The 23716-nt window shown below is 43.9% G+C and overlaps 1 protein-coding gene across 1 annotated transcript; it reads right to left on the reverse strand.

Moving 5' to 3' along the window:
* Window positions 1–6460: 6460 nt before the first annotated feature.
* SNTN (sentan, cilia apical structure protein) lies at window positions 6461–21589 on the reverse strand. Its single transcript, XM_040454538.1, has 4 exons — window positions 21480–21589; window positions 19467–19501; window positions 11500–11639; window positions 6461–6619 (listed from the first exon to the last, which is right to left on the reverse strand). Exons 1-4 carry the CDS (start codon window positions 21587–21589, stop codon window positions 6461–6463), a joined length of 444 nt encoding a protein of 147 aa, XP_040310472.1.
* Between the last annotated feature and the right edge of the window lie 2127 nt (window positions 21590–23716).

Genomic DNA, 23716 nt, shown 5'->3' on the forward strand with positions numbered 1-23716 from the left:
GTGTTGTGTTTTTCCCCCCTTTGGTAGGACATCGAGCTGCATCTAAGCAAACATCTAAATGTTCTCCTTCGCATGTCTTCTATTCGAGAAGAACTCATTAATTCACGTATTTGTTCGTTCAGTATTCACCAAGCAGCTACTAAGCTGTAGGTGGTGTTCTGGGTGTTCAGGATATCATATAAGACAAGCAGGTCTCCCGCTTTTAAAGATCTTACAGGCCAGTAAATGAGCACATGAATTGTGGGTTTATATGGCACTTACAAAACATATATAAAGTATATCTTAAAAAAAATAAAATAAAGTATATCTACCTGTTTTTAACCTAAAAAAAAAAAAAGGAGAAATCATCTTTTTTTTCTTTTTTTTTCTCTAGGACATCCTCGGTTTACTGACATTTAGCTCTCTATATATTGAGCTTTGCCACAGACAGCCAAGGTCAAAACACAGCAAAAAGGAACAAAAGAGACAGATTGTTAAGTAATTAACATTTGTCCATGGGCTCACGGGCACCTTGTTATAATTTTCTTTTTAAAAACTCTTGGTCTGCACGAAAGAATATCAGAATGGAAAGGAATTTTCGGGAACATCTGGTCTCAGTGCCCTCCTTTACTAAGTGAGGGGGAACCTGAGATCCAGAAAGGAGGGGAGCCGGGAGTGAAACTCATGGTTGTGCCCCCACATCAGCCTCTCTACCACTGTCCCTGGAAGATTCCACTGTCAGGAAGACACTCTCCCCTCCTCCCCCAGCCTCCTGCCTGCCATTTGCACTTTGTTCAAGGAAAACCATGGGCCATAAGCTGCACCGATTACACATTCCATTGCCTTCCTCCAAAGGAAGAATTCCCCTGAAAATTAAGCCTGAACGGCATAAAGAGGCAGGAAAACATGTTTTATTGTTACTGCTTTTCTGCTTTCACTCTTGTTCAATCCCTTTGGGTTCTGGACCTAGGAAACATACCTACTGCTGCTGCTTCTTCCTGGTCGCTTTGGAGGAGAATTTGGTGTAATCAGGTATAGTCCTCAAATAACGGAGAAGCTCTTCGTTGGTGGTTTTACATCCACTCATGTTATCAGAGACAGGAGCCCAACTGTGGCACAAAAACACAGGCGTGGGGAGGAATCCTGGGTTTTTTCTGCTCTTTATTGCTATGTGACCCTAAGTAACTCACTCGAACCCTTCAATTTCATGCTGTTGTGTGAAATAGAGATAACACCAGTATCTCACAGTTATTTAGGGAATTCAGGAAAAGACCATATGGCAATACTTGGGTATAGTAGGTGCTCTATATGGGGTAGCTATTAATAATAATAATGATAACAACTTGTCTTGAATCAAAGTAGAAAGGAAGGCATATGCATATGGATATTTTGAAATTAAAAAAATATTTTATTTTATTTGAGAGAGCGCATGAGCAGGGGGGAGACAGAGAGAGAGAGAGAGAGAGAGAAAGAGAATCCCAAGGAGGCTCCACACTCAGCATGGAGCCTGACATGGGGTTTGATCCCACGTCCTTGGGATCATGATCTGAGCTGAAATCAGGAGTCAGGTGCTGGACAGAGCCAGCCAGGCACCCCCTAATGTGCTTCTTTGAGTCTCACAGCAACGTCTTTAAGAAAAGCGGTCCCATTCTGATCCCAAATTTATATTTGAAAAAACACAAGGCTCACCTCAAAACAACAACAACAACAACAACAAAAACAAAAAACCAAAAACAATGGTGGAGGACTTTCTCAGAGCCACTCAACTGGTAGTGGCAGAGCTTGGACCCAGAGTCCAGGGCCTTTGACTGTCTGGTCCACCTCTCTGAGTCAGTGATTTCTCTAGGGGCTTAGCCCTCCCAGCTACAAAGTCTGAACACTCACAAAAAGTAGAGGAAATCAAGACTACAAGCAGCCTCGCTTTAGATATAGTTCATGTTTTGTGAGCAAATGAGTATAAAAAAACAGCACTGTGTTCTTTAGATTCAGAATTGTGGATGAAGTATTGAAAACTTGTTACAAGAATGCACGGTATTCCTCAAGTATGCTGGAGCAGAAGAAATGTTGAGACCCTCCGCATGCCACGGCACCTCCAGAATTTTATTATGCACAATTGTACCCCTAAAGGATCAAAGACAGATGTGAATCCATGTGGCCTAAATTGTAAATAGATGACAGGAGACTGGCATAATAAATATTTCAGGCCTGAACTCCCTGAATTCATGGATGGTCTCTCCCTGTCCATGGGCTGGGCCACCCTTTCTGGATTCAGCAGACTGGTCTCCCCAAGAGCACTCATCAGCTCTACTGATAGTGAAGGTCAGCTGATGAGCAGGACGCCTGTTGGGTTGCTGCCAGTCCTTTCTCCCTGTCTTACAAAGGCCTATTTAAAGCACAGTTCCTGATCTCATACTTGGACCCATTTTTAGACACTAGAATAAAGAAAATTAGGGGTTCTAGGACTGGGTATGTTGCTGTCACACTCACCAAATTGCAAGGGTACTTGCAGCTCTTGGAAAGGAATCTTTTAACTATATTTAATCACAGGAAAACTTTCCAGGGAGCTCAGGTTAGCTCCTTTTATACAGTGACAATGCAAGAAAGGATTCGCTTGGAATAACAAAAAGATTATTCCACCAAGACACTTTTAATGAGCTTATACCTGAGAACCAAATAACATTACCTTCTGGCCCAAGTTACAGATTTGGCATTAGAGATTTTTGTTAATTTCCCCTGTCAATTGTTCCCCAGCTCCTTCCTTCTTTCTTTGAGAACCTGCCCATCTACTTTGCAAAGACTCATTTCCCACTGTCCCTGCTGAGTGGGCATGTGATTTGCTTCTCTGAATGCAGCCAAGATCAAGAGTCCCTACTCAAATGCACACAATCAGATTCTCTCTCTTGGGGATTGGGATCCGGTTTCTGAGCTGCTACTGAGGGTCTGTTGGGCATTTAAAGGAAATGGTGAAGTTAGCGATGGGGACACGGTCTTTGCTCTGTGCCAAGGAGGGGAAAGAACTGGTTGAGTGAGACACAGAGATAAAAAGGGAGATAGAGATAGGGATAGAACTGAGAACAAGGGAGCATGGGGTGGGGGAAAGGAGAAGGAGGCAGAGGGAGAGAAAGCAGAATAATGATCACATGTAGACAGATGCAGAGACAAGAAACCAATTCATTTAGGAGAAAGTAAGCACAAAATCTTGTCCTTGCTTTCTGTTTCTGCTTCCAGTATTTTGTGCACATTAATTGCATTCTCTGACTTTTCATCTCATTATATGCCCCCATACCTTGGTGATGAATATAACACATCCCTTTTTCCTTTGTGTGTGTGTGTGTGTGATTAAATGGGTTTTGTTCCCTGCAACCAAGAAATCCCAAGACAGATTTACATCCACAATCTCACCTATGATGACCAGTAACATTTCAAGATGGCACCTTTGTCTTAAGAGTAGAATTCATAGTTTTGGGACGAGCACCAAGAAGTGAGGGAGGCCTTTGTGATCTACTGTCTTAGCATCATGCTCATTGATTTATCTGTCACTAGTGCTTCACGTGCTTTGGCTCTGTTTTTATTCTTTGCATCAAGCTAAAATAGATTCTATAATTGATATCCTCCGAGGAGCGTGACTTTCCATCTGGGATGGATTTTCAAAAATTCTTCCTGGGAGCCCAGAGGGTTGGAATGGCTCCAAGATTCCTCATCACACCATTGGCCAGCACCTCTTTTTTTCTTTCTCTGAAAGGTGTGAATTTGACCTTTTCATTGGTCACCGAGGCTGCCTTATATTCCAGCTACTTGTGACTAGGATACAAAGGGCTTTGAGGGAGAGCAGCCCACAGAGTTCTATTTGAGGAATGCCAAATGGTTCCCCAGGACCCAGCTGATACCTCTTTCTCACACAGTGCCTGAAATGTGCAGTTATTTCTGTTGAATTATAATATTATTGCTCACGACAAAGTCTAATATTAAAACGAAATTAGCAATACCCACAGAGAGGGCAGAAAACTCTCAAACTTGCCACTTCAAGGACTTTGGAAAAAATCAAAACCTCTGTGCTTCAGTTTCCTCATCTGTAAAATGATAGTATTAATACATACCTCAGAGGGTTGTTATGGGGGTCGAAAGAGTTAATGTTTGTAAAGCCCCTAAAATGGTGCCTGGCACTTAGTATGAGCCCTATTGAACATTTGTATCCCCTGTTAAAAGGATGATAGAGGGTAAAGTCTGGAGGTTTTTCCTTACGTGGTATGTAAACTCTTCAATGTAGAGTATCTGAGGTTTGGGGAAATACAAATCAAAACCACATTGAGATACCACCTCACACCAGTTAGAGTGGCTAAATTTAACAATTCAGGAAACAACAGATGTTGGTGAGGATGTGGAGAAATGGGAACCCTCCTGCACTGTTGGTGGGAATATAAACTGGTGCAGCCGCTCTGGAAAACAGTATGGAGATTCCTCAGATTAAAAATAGAATTACCCTACAATTCAGCAATAGCACTACTAGGAATTTATCCAAAGGATACAGGAATGCTGATTCATAGGGGCACATATACCCCAATGTTTATAGCAGTGCTATCAACATGTCCATTGACTGATGAATGGATAAAGAAGATGTGGGATATATACACAATGGAATACTACTGGGCAATGAAAAAGAATGAAATCTTGCCATTTGCAACAACTTGGGTGGAACTGGAGGGTATTATGCTAAGTGAAAGAAGTCAGTCAGAGAAGGATAGATATATGTTTTCACTCATGTGTAGAATTTGGGAAGACTATGGGAAAAGGAAAGGGGAAAAAATAGTTTCAGAGAGGGAGGCAAACCATAAAAGACTCTTAAATACAGAGAACAAACTTAAATACAGAGAACAAAAAAACGTGATCGGGGCTGGGGAGGTGAAAATGGGTGATGGGCATGGAGGAGGGCAACTTATTAGGATGAGCACTGGGTGTGGTAAATGATGAACCACGGGAATGTACTCCCAAAGCCAAGAGCACACTATACACTGTATGTTAGCCAACTTGACAATACGTTATGTTAGAAAAAAAAAAAGAATGCCTGAGGTTTGGAAAGTGGAAAGAAGCAAGGAGTCAGATCTTGGTGGATTGGGAACACTACAGGGTGAGACCAGGGGTGAAGGTCTCCCTCCTGAGTTTCTTCACATTATGTATGTGAGGCTTACCATGCTGGACTAGGAAGAAAAGGGGGAGGGACTTTCGAAGTTACAATAATTTTGCAATGAGTAGAAGTCTTTGTGAAAGTCTGTCTCAAAGGCTCAGGCATTGACCTGTGTGCGTGCGTGCGTGTGTGTGTGTGTGTAACTTAAACTCAAGAACACAGGCGTGGACATAGGGGATGTGGGTCCTTGAAACACACTTTTAGAAGCTTTTCTCAAAAAGTTGCTGGTTGACAATAAAAAGTTGACACACAGATTACAAGGATATTGGGGTGTTGGGATTTTAAGTCATGTTTATTTAGGTATAATTCACATACAGCAAAATTACCCTTTGTAGCATACAGTTTTAAGAGTTTGACAAATGTAGGCAGTCATGTAACCACCACCACAATAGAGATATAAAACATTGCCATTCCCCCCCCAAAAGTTCCCTTGTGCCCGTTTGTGGACAACTCCATTTCCCGCCCACAGTTTTGGCATCCACTGATCTACCCTCATGTAGTTTCGCCTTTTGCAGAATGTCGGTAAAGCTTCTCTGACCTTTGAGCTCAGGTAATGTGATAAACACTTCTAGCATCCTGGTGCCCTTATAATTATACTGTATATGCAATTGACATCCATTGTTAAATATCCACCTCTTCTGCTAGACTTCTGCAGGCATGTCTGAGGGCAGAGAGTATGTAGCTAGGGCGTTACTGTATCCTCAGTACCATCCAGAAAAGGCTGAACAAACATTCATTCATTCATTAAGTGATAACTCAAAGACTATAAGGAAGATGCTCTAAGTCACTATTGACTAAGCAAAAGCAATTTGGTACCCAGTGGTATCAAATGTATCCTATTGTAAAGCACCCAGAGACTAGATCATTCAAACATTCCTGGAGAGTATACAGGCACTTTTGGAGTTATTGGGTCTAAATATTAGCAATCAGAACCATCCCAGGCAATCCCAGGTTCATGGGATTAATTGCTCAATTAGCTAAAAATAAAATGGAAAAGTCTTCAGTCATTTAACAGTCTACTGCCATTATTTTGTTTACTTGCATATTTAAATTTTTAAAATGTTTATTCATTTTTGAGAGAGAGAGAGAGAGAGAGAGAGAGAGAGAGACAAAGCATGAGTGGGGGAGGGGCAGAGAGCGAGGGAGACAGAATCCAAAGTAGGTTCCAGGCTCTGAGCCATCAGCACAGAGCCTAATGCAGGGCTCGAACTCGTGAATTGCAAGAGCATGACCCAAGCTGAAGTGGAACGCTTAACCAACTGAGCCATCCAGGTGCTCTGATTGTATTTTTAAAGCTGTTTACTTCCTGATTTTTACACTCCATATATTTTGGAGCAACTCTGAAGTTACAGTGATGCTTAAGAGCAAAATCATGAAATCCTCAAAATCAAGCTTATTTTCAGTGTGCTCGTCGAGTTCAGAAAGGAGGTCTTTGTATTTTGGTTTTGTTTCTTGTCCCTGTGAGAATAAAGAATAAGTAAAAACCGAATTCATTGTGCCACCTTGGTTTTACAGATAACAAGCAATTAAGAAACATGTTATTAACATGTTCTTGTAACATGGCATAACACGGTAGTTACAATATCATGTCAAGTTGTTACCAGGGCTACCAGTGGGGCACTGTGTTAAATCTTTTCATGGGTTATTTCCTCGAATTTCCACAGTGACCTTATGAATATACGACTATTATCCCCACTTAACAGATGAGCATCAAAGGACTCAGTGAGAATTAAGTCACTTGCCCCAACCTATGCAGCTATTGGTGTGAAGCTAGAGTTCATGGTCTTGGCCGCCTGATTCTGGAGCCCACCTCTTAACTACTAACCATCTGCCTCTCTAGAAGCACAGATGTGTTACATTTTTCACAATTTCAACATATAATCTCTGTTATGAGAGGTATTCACTCTGTGTTCTAATGAACAATAAGATCGTCCAGAAATACGAAATTAAAAAATGCTCATAGAAAAATCTGTGCTTTGGAAAATTGTCCAGCGTTCAGTTTCATCACAAATCACACCCAAGTCCATAGTCCTCCTAAATAGATTGAGGGGAAACATGTGAGTAGTACATCCATGAAGAGGCTTTTTAGTTTCCAACCACAGCCTGTGAAATATCCTCCCAAGTGGCATTAACAACATTAAGGTCATTTGATTCTCTGGTATTCTGGGCTGTGTTTGCATTTAGTACAACCCCAAATGCTCAGCCATGTGCTAGCTGTAAAAAGCCATCACAGCAACGACTAAAGCACTTTAGGAAGATGATACATTCCTCTTACCGACTAGACCATTCTTGTCTCTCCAGGCTGGTTGTCCTCAAGAGGTCACACCTAACAGTGAAGGCAAAAAGAGTTTCCCCTGCCTCGCTCCATGACAGCTGAGTGCGCTGTGGACATGGTGGGGCCCACGGCAGAGACAGGACTACTTACTAGTGGAAGGACACACTGCTCAAAGGTCAGAGGCGGCTGTAGATCTTCTCTCTTTTTTCTCTATGTATTTTAAGTACCTGGGAGCTGGCCCAGGTAGTTCTCTTGGGGCCTGATCAGCCGTCTTGTTTCTGTATCTTCTTATCAGTGCGTATAAATGCTCAGTTTTATTTTATCTGACTGACTATAGAGTGTTAAGATCCCCCCAAATTACGTTAGGCTTGTGAGAAAGGAGATGTTCCTCTCAGAACCCAGGCCTCAGCCCAAAGTGCCATCTCAGTTAACCAGAGAGCTCCACATAGGGATGTAGGAGAAAGCCCAGTTAGTCATTAAGGGGCTGTGGTCTTTTGCCGTTGACCTGTGTGCCCCTACCTGCCCTGAGGAGTCTCACAGAGCTGGGTGCTAGGTCCAAGGCAGCATCCTGACATTACTCTCCATGTTTGCTCCTTAAAGTTACCACTATTAATACTGAGAATGTCCTAGAGTTCCCTGAAATATGGCTTCTGCTTTCTGTCATCTTGCGCAGAGAACAGCACTTCACATGAGGCCTGGATAGGTCTGCTGCTGGAGATCCAGAAATTGTCTGCCTCTCTCAAGTTTAATCTACATTGAGGGACATGATTTGGCTTTAACTTTCTTTTACCCTTGGCTGTTCTCAGAGGGGATGGTGAATTACAGCAGGAACCCCCTCGTCTGAGGTTTCTCTTTGCACAGTTCGAGTTGCCTGGGTCAACTGGGATTTGGAAGCAACCATTCTCCTTCTGATGATCATCAGAAGGTCAATGGAAGCCCAAGTTGACATGACAGTGCTTACATCATTTACCTCCCTTCCTCTCAGTCACGTGGCATTTTATCATCTCACATGCCCACCGGAAGGGTGACTAGAGTACGATAAGGTATTTTGAGAGAGAGACCACGTTCACGTAACTTCTACTAGAGTATATTGTCATTGTTCTATTTTATTATTATTGTTAGGAGTCTCTTACAGCATCTAATTTATGAAGGAAACTTTATCATAGGCCTGTATGCATAAGGAAAAGCAGTCTAGAGAGGCTTCTGTACTGTCTGTGGTCTCAGGCATCCACGGGGGCCTGGGAACTGTCCCCTTACATGGGGTGGGGGGGGGGTAGGTGGTGCGATTGTACATCAGGATGACCATCCACTAGGTCCTCATTTTCATACTTGTGAAAAGCTCCCTGAAGATCTGCCCAGCCACCAAGTATGAGGCCTTTTTCTAGAATGTGTCATCTCGTTTGGCCTCTGATGTAGGCAAGTGTTCTAGGATTTCTTCACCCACGCTTTCCTTAAAGGCTCCCCAGAACTTTTTACCACTTGGCAAATTCTTGCCTGATACTTCTGGCTACAAAGATTTTTCTTAAAAGAAAAAAAAATCAAATAATCATACAAATAATACTTATTCTTCCTGAAATTGAAAATGTCTACTCTTTGGGAGCCTGGATGGCTGAGTCGGTTAAATGACCCTTGAGCTTGGCTCGGGTCATAATCTCATGGTTGGCGAGTTTGAGCCCCAAAACAGGCTTTGCACTGACAGCACGGCTGCTGCTTGGGATTCTCTCTCCCTCTCCCTGCCCCTACCCCGCTTGCTGTCTCTCTCTCAAAATAAATAAAATTAAAAAAAAAAAAAGAAAGAAAGAAAATATGTACCCTTTGACCTCTATCAGTTCACTTCCTCCTCCCCCTCCCCCTCCCCCTGGGAACCACATTCTATTCTCTGTTCTAAGGAAATTGAGTTTTTATAAAATCACTTTATTTGTGGGATAAAAAAAAAAAGTCGATTTCTCACAGTCTTTTGAAATAATCCAAGATTCACAGGAAGTTGTCCCCTTGGCCCACCTTCCCCCAGTGGATGACACCAGATATAACTGTCATATGCTAGAGCCAATACATTTATATTTTCATGGAATTATAGTACTTATTTTCGTAGTATCTCCGAACACCCATAGAACTTTAGAGACTGCTTTAAGTCTTTTTCTTGCTCTACCTACTAATAAATATTGGTGGTCTAGACTCTGTACGAACCCCTCTTTTCTTCTTATGCATGTCCCCTCAGCCAGCATTTCCCTAAGTATGCTTGTAGAGTGTAACGCAGTTTTAGGCGAGGCAGGATGAACTATTAAATACAAGTTAGTAGTCATCTATTCTTTTACTACCTTCCACTCTTACCCATTGAATTAACACTTAGAATAGTGATGTTATTAAAAAGAGATAATTCTCTCTAAGTTTATTTACTGAGAGAGAGACACACACAGACAGACAGACAGCAGGTGGGGGAGAATGAGAGGGAGAGAGAGAGAGAGAGAGAGAGAGAATCCCAAGCAGGCAGGGCCCTGACTGCAGAGCCCAATGCGGGGCTCAAACTCATGAACCGTGAGATCATCACTTGAGCCCAAATGAAGAGTCGGGTGCTTAACCAACTGGGCCCCCCAGGTGCCTCAGTGATAAAGTATTCTTATAAAATAAATTTATTTAAAAAGAAAGTTAACTTAAAGAAGAAAAGTTCTAAGTGAATTGTAATACAGACTCTAGGCAGATATGGGAAAGATATTGAAGGAGGTATTCAAATGACTGAAGGTTGGAAAATACACCTCTAGGTAATTTAGGTCACTCCCTTCAGGTCAGTGACTGTTCGTCTACTGCTAACTCTGACTTCTGAATTGCGAACACAAATCTCTATTCTGACCTCCCAAGTCATATGTCCTGTTGCTCTGTTTCTCCTCCGGAATGTTTCATGGACATCTTAAAATTGACAAATTCTGATGGAACTCATCATTTCGCCTCCCACCCCACCTCACCTCAAATATGCTTATTCCCCAATCTTTGACTTCTCTGGAAATGAGGCCACCACCCATTTCTTCCCACAGTCGGAAACTGGGGTGTCATAATTTGCTCCTCCTGTCCTTCAACCCTATAGCCAGTCAGTTATCGGATCCTGTTCATTCCACCTTCCAGATGTCTCTCCTGTTCAGCACCCTAGTCCCAACATCATTGGCCTCTGTTTGGAGTGCTTCCTCACAGACACTCTTTCTTTGTCCCACCCCCACCCCGATCCCTACCCCAATCCCATCTGCAGGTGATGTAATTTCTTCACCCTTGATTTAGAAACATTCCTGGCTTCCTCCTGCTCTCAGGCTATGCCTTTGTAATTTTGCTTCTCTCCACCTTCTCAGCCTCATCGCCTAGTGCTTCCTACTTTCCTTTCCCTTCTCGGCTCTCCCAGATCTTTGACCTGCCTTACAGGATTTGCATATGCCATTGCCTCTGCTTGGAATGCTACGTTCTCAGTGCCCACCCTCCTCCCTTGCAAAACTAACTCTTGCTCACTCTTCAGATCTCAGCTATACCTTTATTTTCCAGGAGAGCTTCTTTGACTGACTGCCCCAAGATGGTCCCTCTGTTTTACTCTTTCAATGCATGCCATACTGTTTCATGGTTATTTGCATATTTCTAATGACCTTTTCAGCAGATCTCTCTACTCCGCTAGGTTTTTTTTTGAAGCTTATTTATTTTGAGAGAGAGAGAGAGAGAAACAGCATGAGTGGGGGATGGGCAGAGAGAGAGGGAGAGACAGAGAATCCCAAGCAGGGTCTGCGCTACCCGCACAGAACCTGCTACGGGACTTGAACTCACAAAACCATGAAATCATGACCTGAGCTAAAATCAAGAGTCCCACGCTTAACCAACTGAACCACCCAGGCACCGCTCTACTCTGCTGGATTTTTCGCTTGTTCACTGCATTAACTTCAGTGCTCAGTTCACTTCCTGGCAAGTGGTAGGTGTTCATTAAACATTTGTTGAATGAAACAACATACTAGGGCCCTTTCGCTGGAGTTGTTGGCTCTTTGGGCCACCCAGTATGGCGTGGCCCCCGTTTCTTCATGCCTGTTCATTTTCTCACCTCCGTGAAATTCCTAAATTGGGTTTGCAGCAGATTTTTGGCAGTAGCTTTTCCAAGTTTACCATCAGGGTCAGAAGAGTTTCTGAAAATCAGAGCAATGGTAGCAATGGCCTTTTCCAGATCTGAGCCCTTCCTGAGAGCTGTGAGGGAAGAAACGTACAATGATGTAGGTCTAGGTTAGAGATGGTTCCTCCCCAGACACAGGGTTGTATTTTCCGAGGGAACGGGGATGAGCAGGGTTGGAAGATGTATGTCAATGTGGCCCTGCCCTTGGACTCTTTGCCCCCTATCTGGGAGTGGGATGTAGGGACATCTGACACCAGGTCCTTAAATAATTGAAACAAAAGTTCCTTCGGGAGCAATAAGAATTAGTAGAATCAGGATAAGATTTACCACCTGCTTGTCATGTGACCTTGGGAAAACACCTCACCTCTCTCACAGTTGGTTTTTTGATCTGCAAAATATTTAAAGGGCACCTGCTTGATACTAGGCTCAGTCCCTGGCACTGAGGGTACCACAGTGAGTAAGACAGAGTCCTGCTCTTGTGGAGTTTATATTCGATGTCAATCAAAGCATCACTTCAGGCCAGTGTGATAAAGGAGAATAGCATTTAAAACAAGCTCCTTGATATCATGGTGGATAAGGGACCTCTTTGACCTAAGGCCTCAAACATACTGATTTCCCAGCTGGTTTCTCTGGTTTAAACTCCCTGAAAGGGTGATGCTAGCTCATTCCTTTCTAGTGGGTAGCACCCAGTGGACACTGAGAACTACACAAGATACAGCAAAAAAATTTGTATGTTCTCTGTCCTCTGAGGCTCTAACACATCCTCTATTATAGAACTTCTCTCATGTTATAGTTACCATATTAAAAAAAACCTTTTTAAATATTTATTCTTGAGAGAGACACACATGCACACAGAGCACGACTAGGGGAGAGGCAGAGAGAGAGAGAGACACACACACACAGAATCCGAAGCAGGCTCCAGTCTCCGAGCTGTTAGCACAGAGCCTGACGTGACGCTCAAACCCACAAACTACGTGATCATGACCCGAGCTGAAGTAGGACGCTGAACCGACTGAGCCACCCAGGGCCCCAGTTACTGCATTTTTAATGGCCTTTCTTCTCAACTACATTGCAAGCCCTGTGAGGCCAGGGAATCATATCTTTCTTCATCACTGTATTCCCAGTGACCAACACAAAGTCCTGTTATATAGTAGGTGCTAGGACATGCCATTTAATTAATGAATAAGAAGAAAAAAAAACCAAAATCCTATCATTTTTAACCCAGGTACTATGCAACAATTGTTTATACAAAGAATGACGATCAGACAGAATAACGCAACTTTTGTATTGAGCACCCACTGTATTTCTAATATATTCCCACTCAGTACCCAGATGTGGCCTCTGCTCTTTTACAATATACTTTACAATCGAATGAGATAATAAGTAATAATCAATAAGATAAGTGCTTATGCATGTATTTGCTTTTATATACATTCAATAATTATGTCTCTATATACATATATAACATGGATTTACAGCTTGTGATGTATGAGGCAAAAAAGGCACAGAAACAGAAGAAAATTTAAAAAATACATCTGGGGGAGTGCCTGGGTGGTTCACTTGGTTAAGCATCTGACTATGGTTCGGGTCACCTTTTGTGAGTTCAAGCCCCTCTGTGCTGACAGTTTAGGACCTGGAGCCTGCTTCAGATTCGTGTCTCCCTCTCTCTCTGCCCCTCCCCCACTCATGCTCTGTCTCTCTCTCTCCCTCAAGAAATGAATAAAACATTAAAAAAAAATTACATCAGGGAGGAAAACTACTTAGATAGCTGGTCTTGGAGGTCTCTGTGAGCAGATGAACATTTAAGTTAAGACCTAATGGATGAGAGGGATCCTGCCATGTAAAAGGGTTGGGGTGGGGTGGGGTGGGGTGGGGTGGGGTAGTCAGGCTAGGATTAGGGTTGTGCCGAATGTCCCAAGCTCAAGCAGAATGGTGAGGGCTCGGATCAGAAGGAGTGTGGCACATCGGGAGAGCTGAAAGGAGACAGCTGTGACTGAAACCCAGAAGAAGGAGGTTTGGTTAAGAAAGAAGAACAAGACCACGGAGAGCTTACAGCCCATAGAAAGGCATCAGACTTTTCTTTGCAAACATTTTCTCCCAGTTCATAAACTGTTGGGTTTTTAATCCTTTGAGATCTTTTGTGGAGGAATTGTTTCCAATTTTTATCAAGTCTGATTTATCAATGCTTCCTCTTCTGAAAGAGTTGTCCTATGTAAATTTTTTTTTTTCAACGTTTATTTATTTTTGCGACAGAGAGACAGAGCATGAACGGGGGAGGGTCAGAGAGAGAGGGAGACACAGAATCGGAAACAGGCTCCAGGCTCTGAGCCATCAGCCCAGAGCCCGACGCGGGGCTCAAACTCACGGACCGCGAGATCGTGACCTGGCTGAAGTCGGACGCTTAACCGACTGCACCACCCAGGCGCCCCAAGAGTTGTCCTATGTAAAGTTAAAAGTTTTGTCATTGTATGGTCTACATTTAAATCCATGGCGCATTCTGAGTTCATGTTTCTAGAAGGTGTAAGGCTTAGGTGGAGGTTCAGGTTTTTAACCGGCAGAGGACCAGTTGCTTTCCACATCAGGTGTTGGAAATGCTATACTTCCTTTGCTGAATTGCTTCGCATCTTTGTCAAACGTCAGTTGGGCATATTCGTATGGGTCAGTGTCTGGGTTTCCCGTTCTGTTTCATTGATCTGTACATCTGTCCCTCTGTCAACATCACATTTCTTTGATTCCAGTAGCCATATAATAAGCCTTAATATGGAGGAGAGTGAGTCCCCCACTTTCTTCTTTTTCAAAATTATTTTGGCTATTTTAGGGCTTTCCATGTATATTATATATGACTTGCAGTAAGCCTTAAGAGAATTTTTTTAAAGTTTATTTATTTATTTTGAGAGGGAGGGAGAGTGCTCAGGGAGGGACAGAGAGAGAGGAGAGAGAGGATCTCAAACAGGCTCCATGCTGTCAGCACAGAGCTCAATGTGGGGCTTGACCTCATGAACCGTGAGATCGTGACCTGAGATGAAACCAAGAGTCTGACGCTTAACCGACTGAGCCACCTGGGCGCTCAAGCTTTAGCAGAAATTTGACGAGAATTGCTGTATTTACTGTGTCAACTCTTCCAGTTCAGGAACACAGTATTTATCTCCATCGTCATAGCACTTTACAGATGAAGCAAGGATGTGACCTCGCTGGGGACCCACCACTAGTAAGTGGCAGAGCTTGAATTTGAATCCTGGTCAAAAACATAAGCCTCCTGAAGAGATTTTTTTTTTTTTTTCCTCTGCCTGTCTTCTGCTCTATGGCACCTGGAATCTTTAGAAAAATGCCTGGCACATGGTACATGCTTCACACATATTCATGGAATGAATGTCTGCCAAATCTATGTCCTTAGCTTCTTAGTCCCTGATTTCTTCCCTCGTTCCCGATGCTCAGTCTTACCTGCCTATGGTTCTGCTTGACATTTCCCACTTCTGCCTGCTCACCCAGTGGCTGGGCCTCCATCTAGCCTAGAATGCCAACCTCAGAACATTCTCTGCTTCTTTGGATTTTATTGTTAGCTTTTTCTCCCCCTCTCCCCCATCCTTAGCCACCTCTTCCCTTCACCTCTTTCACATCCCTGACATCCACAGTCAGAATGGAGACGCTTCTCGATTACCCAACACTCTGCGGCTCGTCGAAATCCATGGAGATGAGCTATTCCTCTAGCTTGGGTCTGTCTTTCCTGGGGTGTGTGCTTGAGGAGGTGGGACGCTATATGGCGGTAACCTTGAACTTAAGTGGCCAAAAAATAGACTCCATTCATTCTGTCTTTAAGAAGCAAATTGCTGGGGCGCCTGGGTGGCGCAGTCGGTTAAGCGTCCGACTTCAGCCAGGTCACGATCTCGCGGTCCGTGAGTTCGAGCCCCGCGTCAGGCTCTGGGCTGATGGCTCAGAGCCTGGAGCCTGTTTCCGATTCTGTGTCTCCCTCTCTCTCTGCCCCTCCCCCGTTCATGCTCTGTCTCTCTCTGTCCCAAAAATAAATAAACGTTGAAAAAAAAAAAAAACAAAAAAACTTTAAAAGAAACAAATTGCTTAGAGGAAATACCTTAATTCCTTAAGAGGTAAACATTCCTTCTGTAATTTTGACCAGTTGCTTCATTAATTAATAACCAAGAATAAATTAGGGGAGGCTTTACTATGAGCTGCTCTATTCACCAGTCTCTTTCTGGTGAGGAAGGGGTGTATTTCCAGTCTGGAGTGGGCTTGCAAATAATGACAGACACTTCCTTCTTTATTGCATGCCAGGTGCCTTTCACACTTAATCTTATTTAATGCTTAGTAAAACCCACAGAGGTAAGTGTGATTTGTGTCTCAATTTTACATATTGGAAACTGACACATGGAGAGATTAAGAGTTTTAAGGTCACATCGCTCAGAAGTGGCAGAGGAAACATTTGAAAGTCTGATTTCAAAGACCAGAGAAAGATCTGCCACTTTGGAATATCTCTTTATAAGGCCACCTCCGTGGAGGCTGTGGAACCAGACATTTTCCAACCCTTCGAGGAACTCGACGTCTGGCTGCCTTCTAGATGGGGACTCCATCTGGACTAGCCAACTCCTCTTTCCTTCTCCTCCATTCTTTTGAACCCGGCAGGCAGTTTTTGTCCTGACTATAAAATAGCATATGTTCATGGTAAAAACTGAACTAGAAAACATCACGCATGAAAGTTAACAAGGCACTCTGGTTACCTTACCAACACCGATGATACTTTGCGAGAGGTTTTGTTTTTCTGTTTTTATGGCTGGGTTCTTCCCTTACTAAACCCAGCGTGTTGCCTTTTAATTCCTGTCTGCCTCACAGAGTTGCGAGCAAATATGTGAAAGCATATTGTAAAGGACTAAGTCCTAATAAAAATGCAAGGGCTTGATGTTTCTCTTTTGGCGTCTTTTATCAGCTTTCTTGCCTCTGGAAGGGGTGTATCGGAGAGGGTGTTAAACCAGGTACTTCATGTCGACCTCTCCTGTTATTTCCGATCTCGCTTCTTACGCTTTGATAATACTAAACTGTGTGTAGTCCCCTTACTCTGTTCTCCCAAAAAGTACTTTTTGGCAAATATTTATTGCCAGGCTCTGTCTTACTTCTGGGGATAGAACCGTGAACAACAGCAGTGGAGACATTCTAATTTCCTGGTGCTTGCGTTCTGGAGGACAGTTGTAAACGAATGATCACGGAGCTGGTATTCTACGTGTCAGCCCCTCCTCTGTAGGATATACAGGGTTCAACTCAATTCTTACATCAGCCTTCGTAGGTAGGTTCCCGTATCATCCCCACTCTATAGAGGAGAAAACTGAGGGACAGCAAGGTTAGGTAGCTTGCTCGAGGTCACACAGTCTGGTCCCTCCCCATGATGCACACTGCCTTTAGATATTGTTTTTCAGGCAGTGTATTCTGTACGACTCTTTCTGACACCCCCAGATTGGGCAACAGGTCCCTCTTCTGGGCTTCTCGATTTCCCCAGACATACATTTATCATAACCCTCACACTAGAACACTCTTCAGCTATCTAAATTTCCTTCTAGGTCAGTGCTGTCCAAGAGAAATGTAATGTGAGCCGTAATGATAATCTAAACATTTCTGGTAGCCACATTAAGAGAGTAAAAGGAAACATACAAAATTATTTTCATAACACATGTTATTTAATCCAGTGTATTAAAAATATTATCATTTGGGGCACCTGGGTGGCTCAGTCGGTTAAGTGTCTGACTTTGGCTCAGGGCATGATGTGGTGACTTTGAGCCCCATGTCAGGCTCTGTGCTGACAACACAGAGCCTGGAGCCTGCTTCCAATTCTGTGTCTCCCTCTCTTTCTCTGCCCCTCCCCTGCTCACGCTCTCTCTCCCTCTCTGAAAAAGAAACATTAAAAAATTTTTTTAAATATAATTTCAATATGTAATCCATCTAAACAAATTATTGAAACAGGCTCCATTTTTTTTATATTAAGTCTCTTAAATCTGACTTATCTATTACACACATTTCAGTGCTCAGTACCTTCATGTGCCTAGTGGCTGCTCTGTTGGACAGAACAGTTCTAGACTGCACACTCCCAAGGGCAGTTACTACATTTTATTTATCTGTACGCTCATTCCCAGGCCCTGGAGTGTTGTGGGCCTTAGTGTACGTGTGTTGGACTGAGCTGACTGGAACTTCAGGGCAATCCTCTGCCTCTTTCTCCTCACCTGCCGTGGAACGTGGGACACAGATCTAGACACTGGATCTAGCAAGTACCTGACACATTAGTGTCATAGGAACACAACTCTCAGTACAGCAAGGTGTCAGAATCCCCTCATTTTAGAACTTTTCCTAGTAGCAGTTATTTTTGCAAATGGAGCAATGGAGACCCATGGGAGAGAAGTGGTCTGTCCAAGTTCACGCAGGTAGTATGCGGCAAGAATAAAAACTGGGTCTCTTTTTTTCTCTCTAGGTCAGTAGTTTCCCCAATACTCTAGTGCTTCTCAAACTTTTCTGCCACGAAACTGCTTTGGATGCTAGAGGCAGAGATGTACTCATCCCCCCACTCCCACCCTCAAGAGGTCAAGGGCATACGCCCAAGTAGCCAGCAGAGAAAATGTGGGTTCTCACTGACCTCTACTTCATCCTCTATCCCTGCCTTATTTCAATGGATAACGTTTAGAACTACTTGCATTGAATAAAACACATTCTGGGAAGTTGAGCCATGTTTATCCTGTGTTTTTTTAGGACATGGGAATAAATGTGGCCCAATGGTCCAATGCTAGGGATCTGGTGCTAAAAATGGTGCACACGTGTGTGTGTGTGTGTTCAGGGGCAGTGAGGGTGATGGAGAGTTACTACTCCCCTCAACTTCCTAGAAGGGATAAGTCGTATTAGAAATGCGGGACAATTATCACGAGTGTCCGAAATTGTGTATATTGTAAAACAGAATAGGTTTTCTGTTGTCATAGTATAAAAACAATTGTTGGGGCGCCTGGGTGGCGCAGTCGGTTGAGCGTCCGACTTCAGCCAGGTCACGATCTCGCGGTCCGTGAGTTCGAGCCCCGCGTCAGGCTCTGGGCTGATGGCTCGGAGCCTGGAGCCTGTTTCCGATTCTGTGACTCCCTCTCTCTCTGCCCCTCCCCCGTTCATGCTCTGTCTCTCTCTGTCCCAAAAATAAATAAACGTTGAAAAAAAAATTTTTTTTAAAAACAATTGTTCCATCAAGATGGAGATTTATTTCAGTAAAAATACCAAGTCTCCTTTGGAGATGTTGGCCAGCCATTTAGGAAGAAAAACAGTTTCAATATAGTCATATCCAAGTTTATGCTGGTTATTCTGTGAACATTTTAAAGCCACAGATTTTGGAATAAGATAATGATCCAAGTATATGAGTGGGGGTTTTTCTTAATATTACCACGGAAAGAACAATATGTTAGTTCTAAAGATATTTTACCTATAAAGTTGAATTCTGAGTGTAAATATTTCTATTTTGAGAGTTGGCAACACTGTTTTCACTCGACCAACAGGGGCAGTTGGGGGTTGTTTGCATTCTGAGTTCCAGTGACCATTCACGAGTTAGATATTGATTGTCTTGCTCTGGATGGTCTTGCTCCAGAGGATGCTACCCATAGACAGGCAACTGCGCATGTGGGAAGAACACTGAATTAGGAGTCATGGGATCCATGCTTTCAGCTTGGCCTTTAATGGACTAACTTGGGGCAAACTAATTCTTATCACTGGACTTCAGTTCTCAAAAGAATTCTATAAAAAGAACATGGGTATTTGATGATTTGTCCACAAGGTCTCTTACATTTCTGGCATCCTTTGCCGTCCTGTTCTTTTTTAACTCCCGGTGCACTATCATGGTAGAGGGGAAATACACACATCTCAGTCACTCCAAGTCTTACCTTTCACTGAAGCCAGTTGTTTGGATACTGAAATGCTGCCAACAAAATGAAAGAAACATAAGGATTTTGGAGACTGGGTATTCATCTCTGCGTTGAAAGTAAAGCAATACAATGATTTAAAAATCAACTTATTTTCAGTAAGCTTTCACTGAACCTTCTAGTGCAGCAGCCATCTGTCTTGCAAACTCCATTTCCTCCTGGCCACATAGGAAAGAAGCGCTTGAACGTGCCTCGCCCACACATCCTGGTCTTTCTTGCATTCATGTAACCACATGACTAAATTCCCTCCAATGGGAAAGGAGTAGAAAAGAGTGATCACCTTTCATGTGAGCTCTTCTCTGTTCTCTCTTATTTCCAGCTGACTAACACAGAAATTATCGAGGACACCTTGGAACCCACATGTTGAAACCACAAGCGTCCTTATCCTGGGTCCCTACATGGCTACATGGAGTCAGTCTGCCACAGACCTGGAATCCCCACTCCGGACTGTCACATGAGAAAGAAAAAGAAAATAACTTCTTGTTCCATAAAACACTAAGGATTTGGAGTTTATTTATGTGCCCCAGGAGCTGGGCCTACCTAAGAGTCTAGGTCCTCTGCTGGGGGGAGAGGATACATCATGAACGACGGAGACATGTTCCTGCACTCTTGGGGCTTAAAGTCTAGTGCAGAAAGCAGACTTCAAACACGTAATTCAATACAGAGGACTGGCAGAGCATTTAAAGAGGGCAGGGAAGAACTAACCCAGTCTACAGGTCCGAGTAATGGCATTTTATCTGAGCAGTAGGTGAAGAAGGAGGAAGAGTGTTCCAGGCAGAGGAAACAATGTGCATTAAGGCCCTGAAATGGGAGAAGGCAGGCCATGATCAAAGAACCAAAGGAAGCACAGAGTGGCTAGAACCCAGAGAAGGACGCAGATGGTGGTGGAAGGGGAGGCTGCAGTCAAGGGCCAGGGCCAGAGCCTGCTGAATCCTACGAAGGACTCTGGGCGTTATCCTAAGGGCAGTGGGAAGGAAGGGAATGGCATGATCACGTTTGCATTTGGGGAAGTTGGTCCACCTGATGTATCAGAAAAAGATTGGATAAGGGGCCAGATAGGAGGCAGGAAGATGAATCTCACTCCTTTACAAGTTGCAAATCAAAATTTGCTCCATATTTCAACCCCGATGGCTTTTGAGAGAGCCAATAAGAACAATAGTTCTTGGTCGTATCTTAGACAACCCCTTAAAGAAAATTTTTGGGTTGAAGATCTGGTTTTGGCATTAACTAGTCAAGATCTCATCACCTTGGGGGCCTCATTTTTCTTGTTTGTAAAATTAGGAAGCTGGACTCTGATATTTTATACCTTTTATGGTCTTCTTGGTGAGTTCCTCTTAGTTTTCTAGAAACTTTGCACCCTTATCATCCCCTTCATATAATGTGCTATCTTTTTACTTTGCATACATATAGTATACTTGCAACATGACTTGTGTTATTTTCTATTGTCATGATCTCCTCCATTAGTCTGTGAGAACTTTGAGGGCAAGAGCTGTGCAGTTTATCTCAAAATCTTCCCCTCCCCACCTCCCCCTAGCAGAGTACTGCCTAGCACTTGTGAAGTGTTTAAGAAAGTGTTTTGAACTACAGGACATCTAAATAACATTACATGAGAAAGATTATTTTTCATTTATTAGCCATAGTTTGACACATTTGAATGATATGAATCAATTTCCCTCTGTCACGGATAATCTGCAAGTATTTGTTCCACAGTTAAAATCATTGCTAGTTTTGATTCACAAATGTTTCTCAAGAGGCAATCAAAGATATTTGTGTTGATTGTATCATCTTTTCAGTTTTGCAATCAAGGCTGCACATTTGTTCCCTTTGCTTCCCCAATTCAATTTAAAGCTGGATTGGGGTGGGTAATAAGCACCAAATTGGCAATTTCTTGGCCATCAGGTTGACAGGATCTCTTGGGAAATGCACCTGCAGGCTTAAATAAAACTCATTAAAGGAGAGCCACGCGTCACTGACCTTTTGGGCATTTTCCTAGGCGCTAAAGTGGATGTTGGGGCTGCAGAAAGACTGGGGTCCCCTTCCAAGTGGAGGGCTTGGTCCTGGGTACTGTGCATACAGCCACACATACTCTGCTTGCCTGTTGTGTGTTGGTCCTTCCTAAGCAACAGTCACTTGCCCACTGTTACTATGGTCATTCACTCCATGACAACTATATAAGGCACTTTTAGAAGAGCCTTTTGCTGGTGTTATTGTATGTAAACATTAAACCATTCATGCATCCAACAAACGTTTGAGTGCCTACGATAGGCCAGGCACTCTACAAGGTGCTGGGGACACAACAGTGAACAAAACCAGACATGGAGCCTGATCTCAGACAGCTTAGTGGGAAAGACATATTAATCAAGTGATCATGCAAAAAAGTCACACCTGGGAACACTACCATGCAAGAGGATGCTAGGAGATTGGTATCAGCCAGGGAGACCAGGGAGGAGTCCCAGGGGAAGTGATGCTGGATGAGGAGTAGGAGTTAAGTAGATGAAAAGTCAAAGGATCCGCATTGTGGGCAGAAGGAATAGCCTGTACTAATCTCAGGGGCAGTGGGGAGTGTGGTGATCAGGAGGGACTAAAGGAAAGGCCAGTGTGGCTGGACCGGAGAGGCTGGTGGGGAGTGAGGCCCTGCCTGAGGAAGAAGAGAAGGCATGGTGGTTAAGACCATGCAGGAGCTGGGAGGCCACGGTAGGAGATTTTCACTCTAGGCCACAAGGACAGGAAAGGGTTTGTGGTTTTTAAGCAAGGAGGGTAATAAAGTTAGATTTCCTTTTTGGAAAAAAAAATCACCGTAGCTTGTATGTGAAGAATAGCGTAGAGAGGTGGGCGGTATAAACGCACGAAGACCGGTGGGAAGGCTACTAAGAAAGCTTAGACCTCCTTCTGTAAAAAACAAACAAACAAACGAACAAACAACCCAAAGAACAAAAAACACAGGGGTTGTGTCAGCTCGGCCAAATAGGTCTGGTTCGCGGAAGAAGCGACCAATGATTGTTTAGGTCACGGGCGAGTTGATGGGGGAGAGCAGAGAGATCTCAACAGAAGCTAAGAACAGTCATTGTCCAGGCTGCAAGTTGGCTCCAGGACATCGCTATCTTACTACTGCATCACGGGTCACTGTGTCCATAAGGCCATTGTCACTCTCTCATCGCTTGCTTCCCTTCACGGGCTTTCTCTTCCCTCTTCCGTCTACCTCTTAACTCTAATTCCCTTAGCATTTTTCATTTAAACTGGAGGTGGGAGGGTGGCGGAGAATTTGGCCTCGGTCATTACTGTTGCCCACACCGGTCAGAGTTTTAATGCCAGCTCTCTCCGCACGTTGTCAGTTAGCCTGTGCAATGATCTCCGTTGGATGAGAGGATACTTCAAGCCAGCCTCACCGCCCAAGTTCAAACTGACAGCTGGTTTCCTCACAGAGGGCTCTGGGTAGGTTCCCCAGAACCTGGACCTGTAACACATATTCCCGATGATTCCGACGCGGGCTGGATGGGGGGACTGTTGGTAGTGGTCGAAGAGAGGCTCCGCGGTAAAAAAGGTCTGAGTTGGAATTCTGACTCTGTCACTTACCAGTGGTGTCTGGAATGAACAAGATCTTTCGAACCGCCAAGTCCACTTTGCCAGCTGCACAAGAATACTTTCCTCACGGGGTTGTCATGAAGGCAGAACGAACGAAGGTTGGCGAAGCAGTCAACACGGTGTCTGATACGTGAGGAGCAACTGACCAGTCGTGGTCACGGAGATGACGTTAGAGAGGTCTGTGTCATCAGAGTTCTGGCAGGACATGGAATCTAACTCAGATGGTCCAAAAGACGCCCACCGAAGAATTACCCAGCGGGCGGAGTTAGGAACCTAAGCATGGGTGGTGACGCACCGAGAGCCCGGCAACAATAAGAGACCGTTGGCATCCTTAGTCCTGAAGGGGCAAGGAGAGGAATTGCATGCTGGAGCCCAGTGACAGCGGGATTCCTAGAGCAAGGGCCACTTCACAGCGCTGTGGTTGAAGGAAAGCAGCCACGGCTGGATATCAGGCAAAATAGGGAGGGGGTGCGGAAGAAGTAGCCTACACTGTGATCTCCAGCCCGGGAAGCCGGGGAGCCTGGGAGGCTGAGTCTGCAGGAATTAGTCTCCAGGGGCATAGAGGAGGGTCCCGATGGAATAGGAGAGAGGGACAAACAAATGGGCAAGAAGCAGAGTGATGATGCAGA

This window comes from Herpailurus yagouaroundi, unplaced genomic scaffold (genome assembly GCF_014898765.1).
Source record: "Herpailurus yagouaroundi ecotype Mexico unplaced genomic scaffold, PumYag 213, whole genome shotgun sequence".
Classification (NCBI taxonomy): Eukaryota; Metazoa; Chordata; class Mammalia; order Carnivora; family Felidae; genus Herpailurus; species Herpailurus yagouaroundi.

What these genes read in the sequence shown, in the direction of transcription:
- SNTN (XM_040454538.1), bottom strand. Translation starts at nt 21,589, where the DNA reads ATGTGTGGCTGTATGCACAGTACCCAGGACCAAGCCCTCCACTTGGAA. An exon ending in ACAACTGGCTTCAGTGAAAG is followed by an intron (nt 11,640 to 19,466) that starts GTAAGACTTGGA and finishes CTTCCCTCACAG; the next exon opens with CTCTCAGGAAGGGCTCAGAT. An exon ending in AATTTAGGAATTTCACGGAG is followed by an intron (nt 6,620 to 11,499) that starts GTGAGAAAATGA and finishes TTATTCTCACAG; the next exon opens with GGACAAGAAACAAAACCAAA.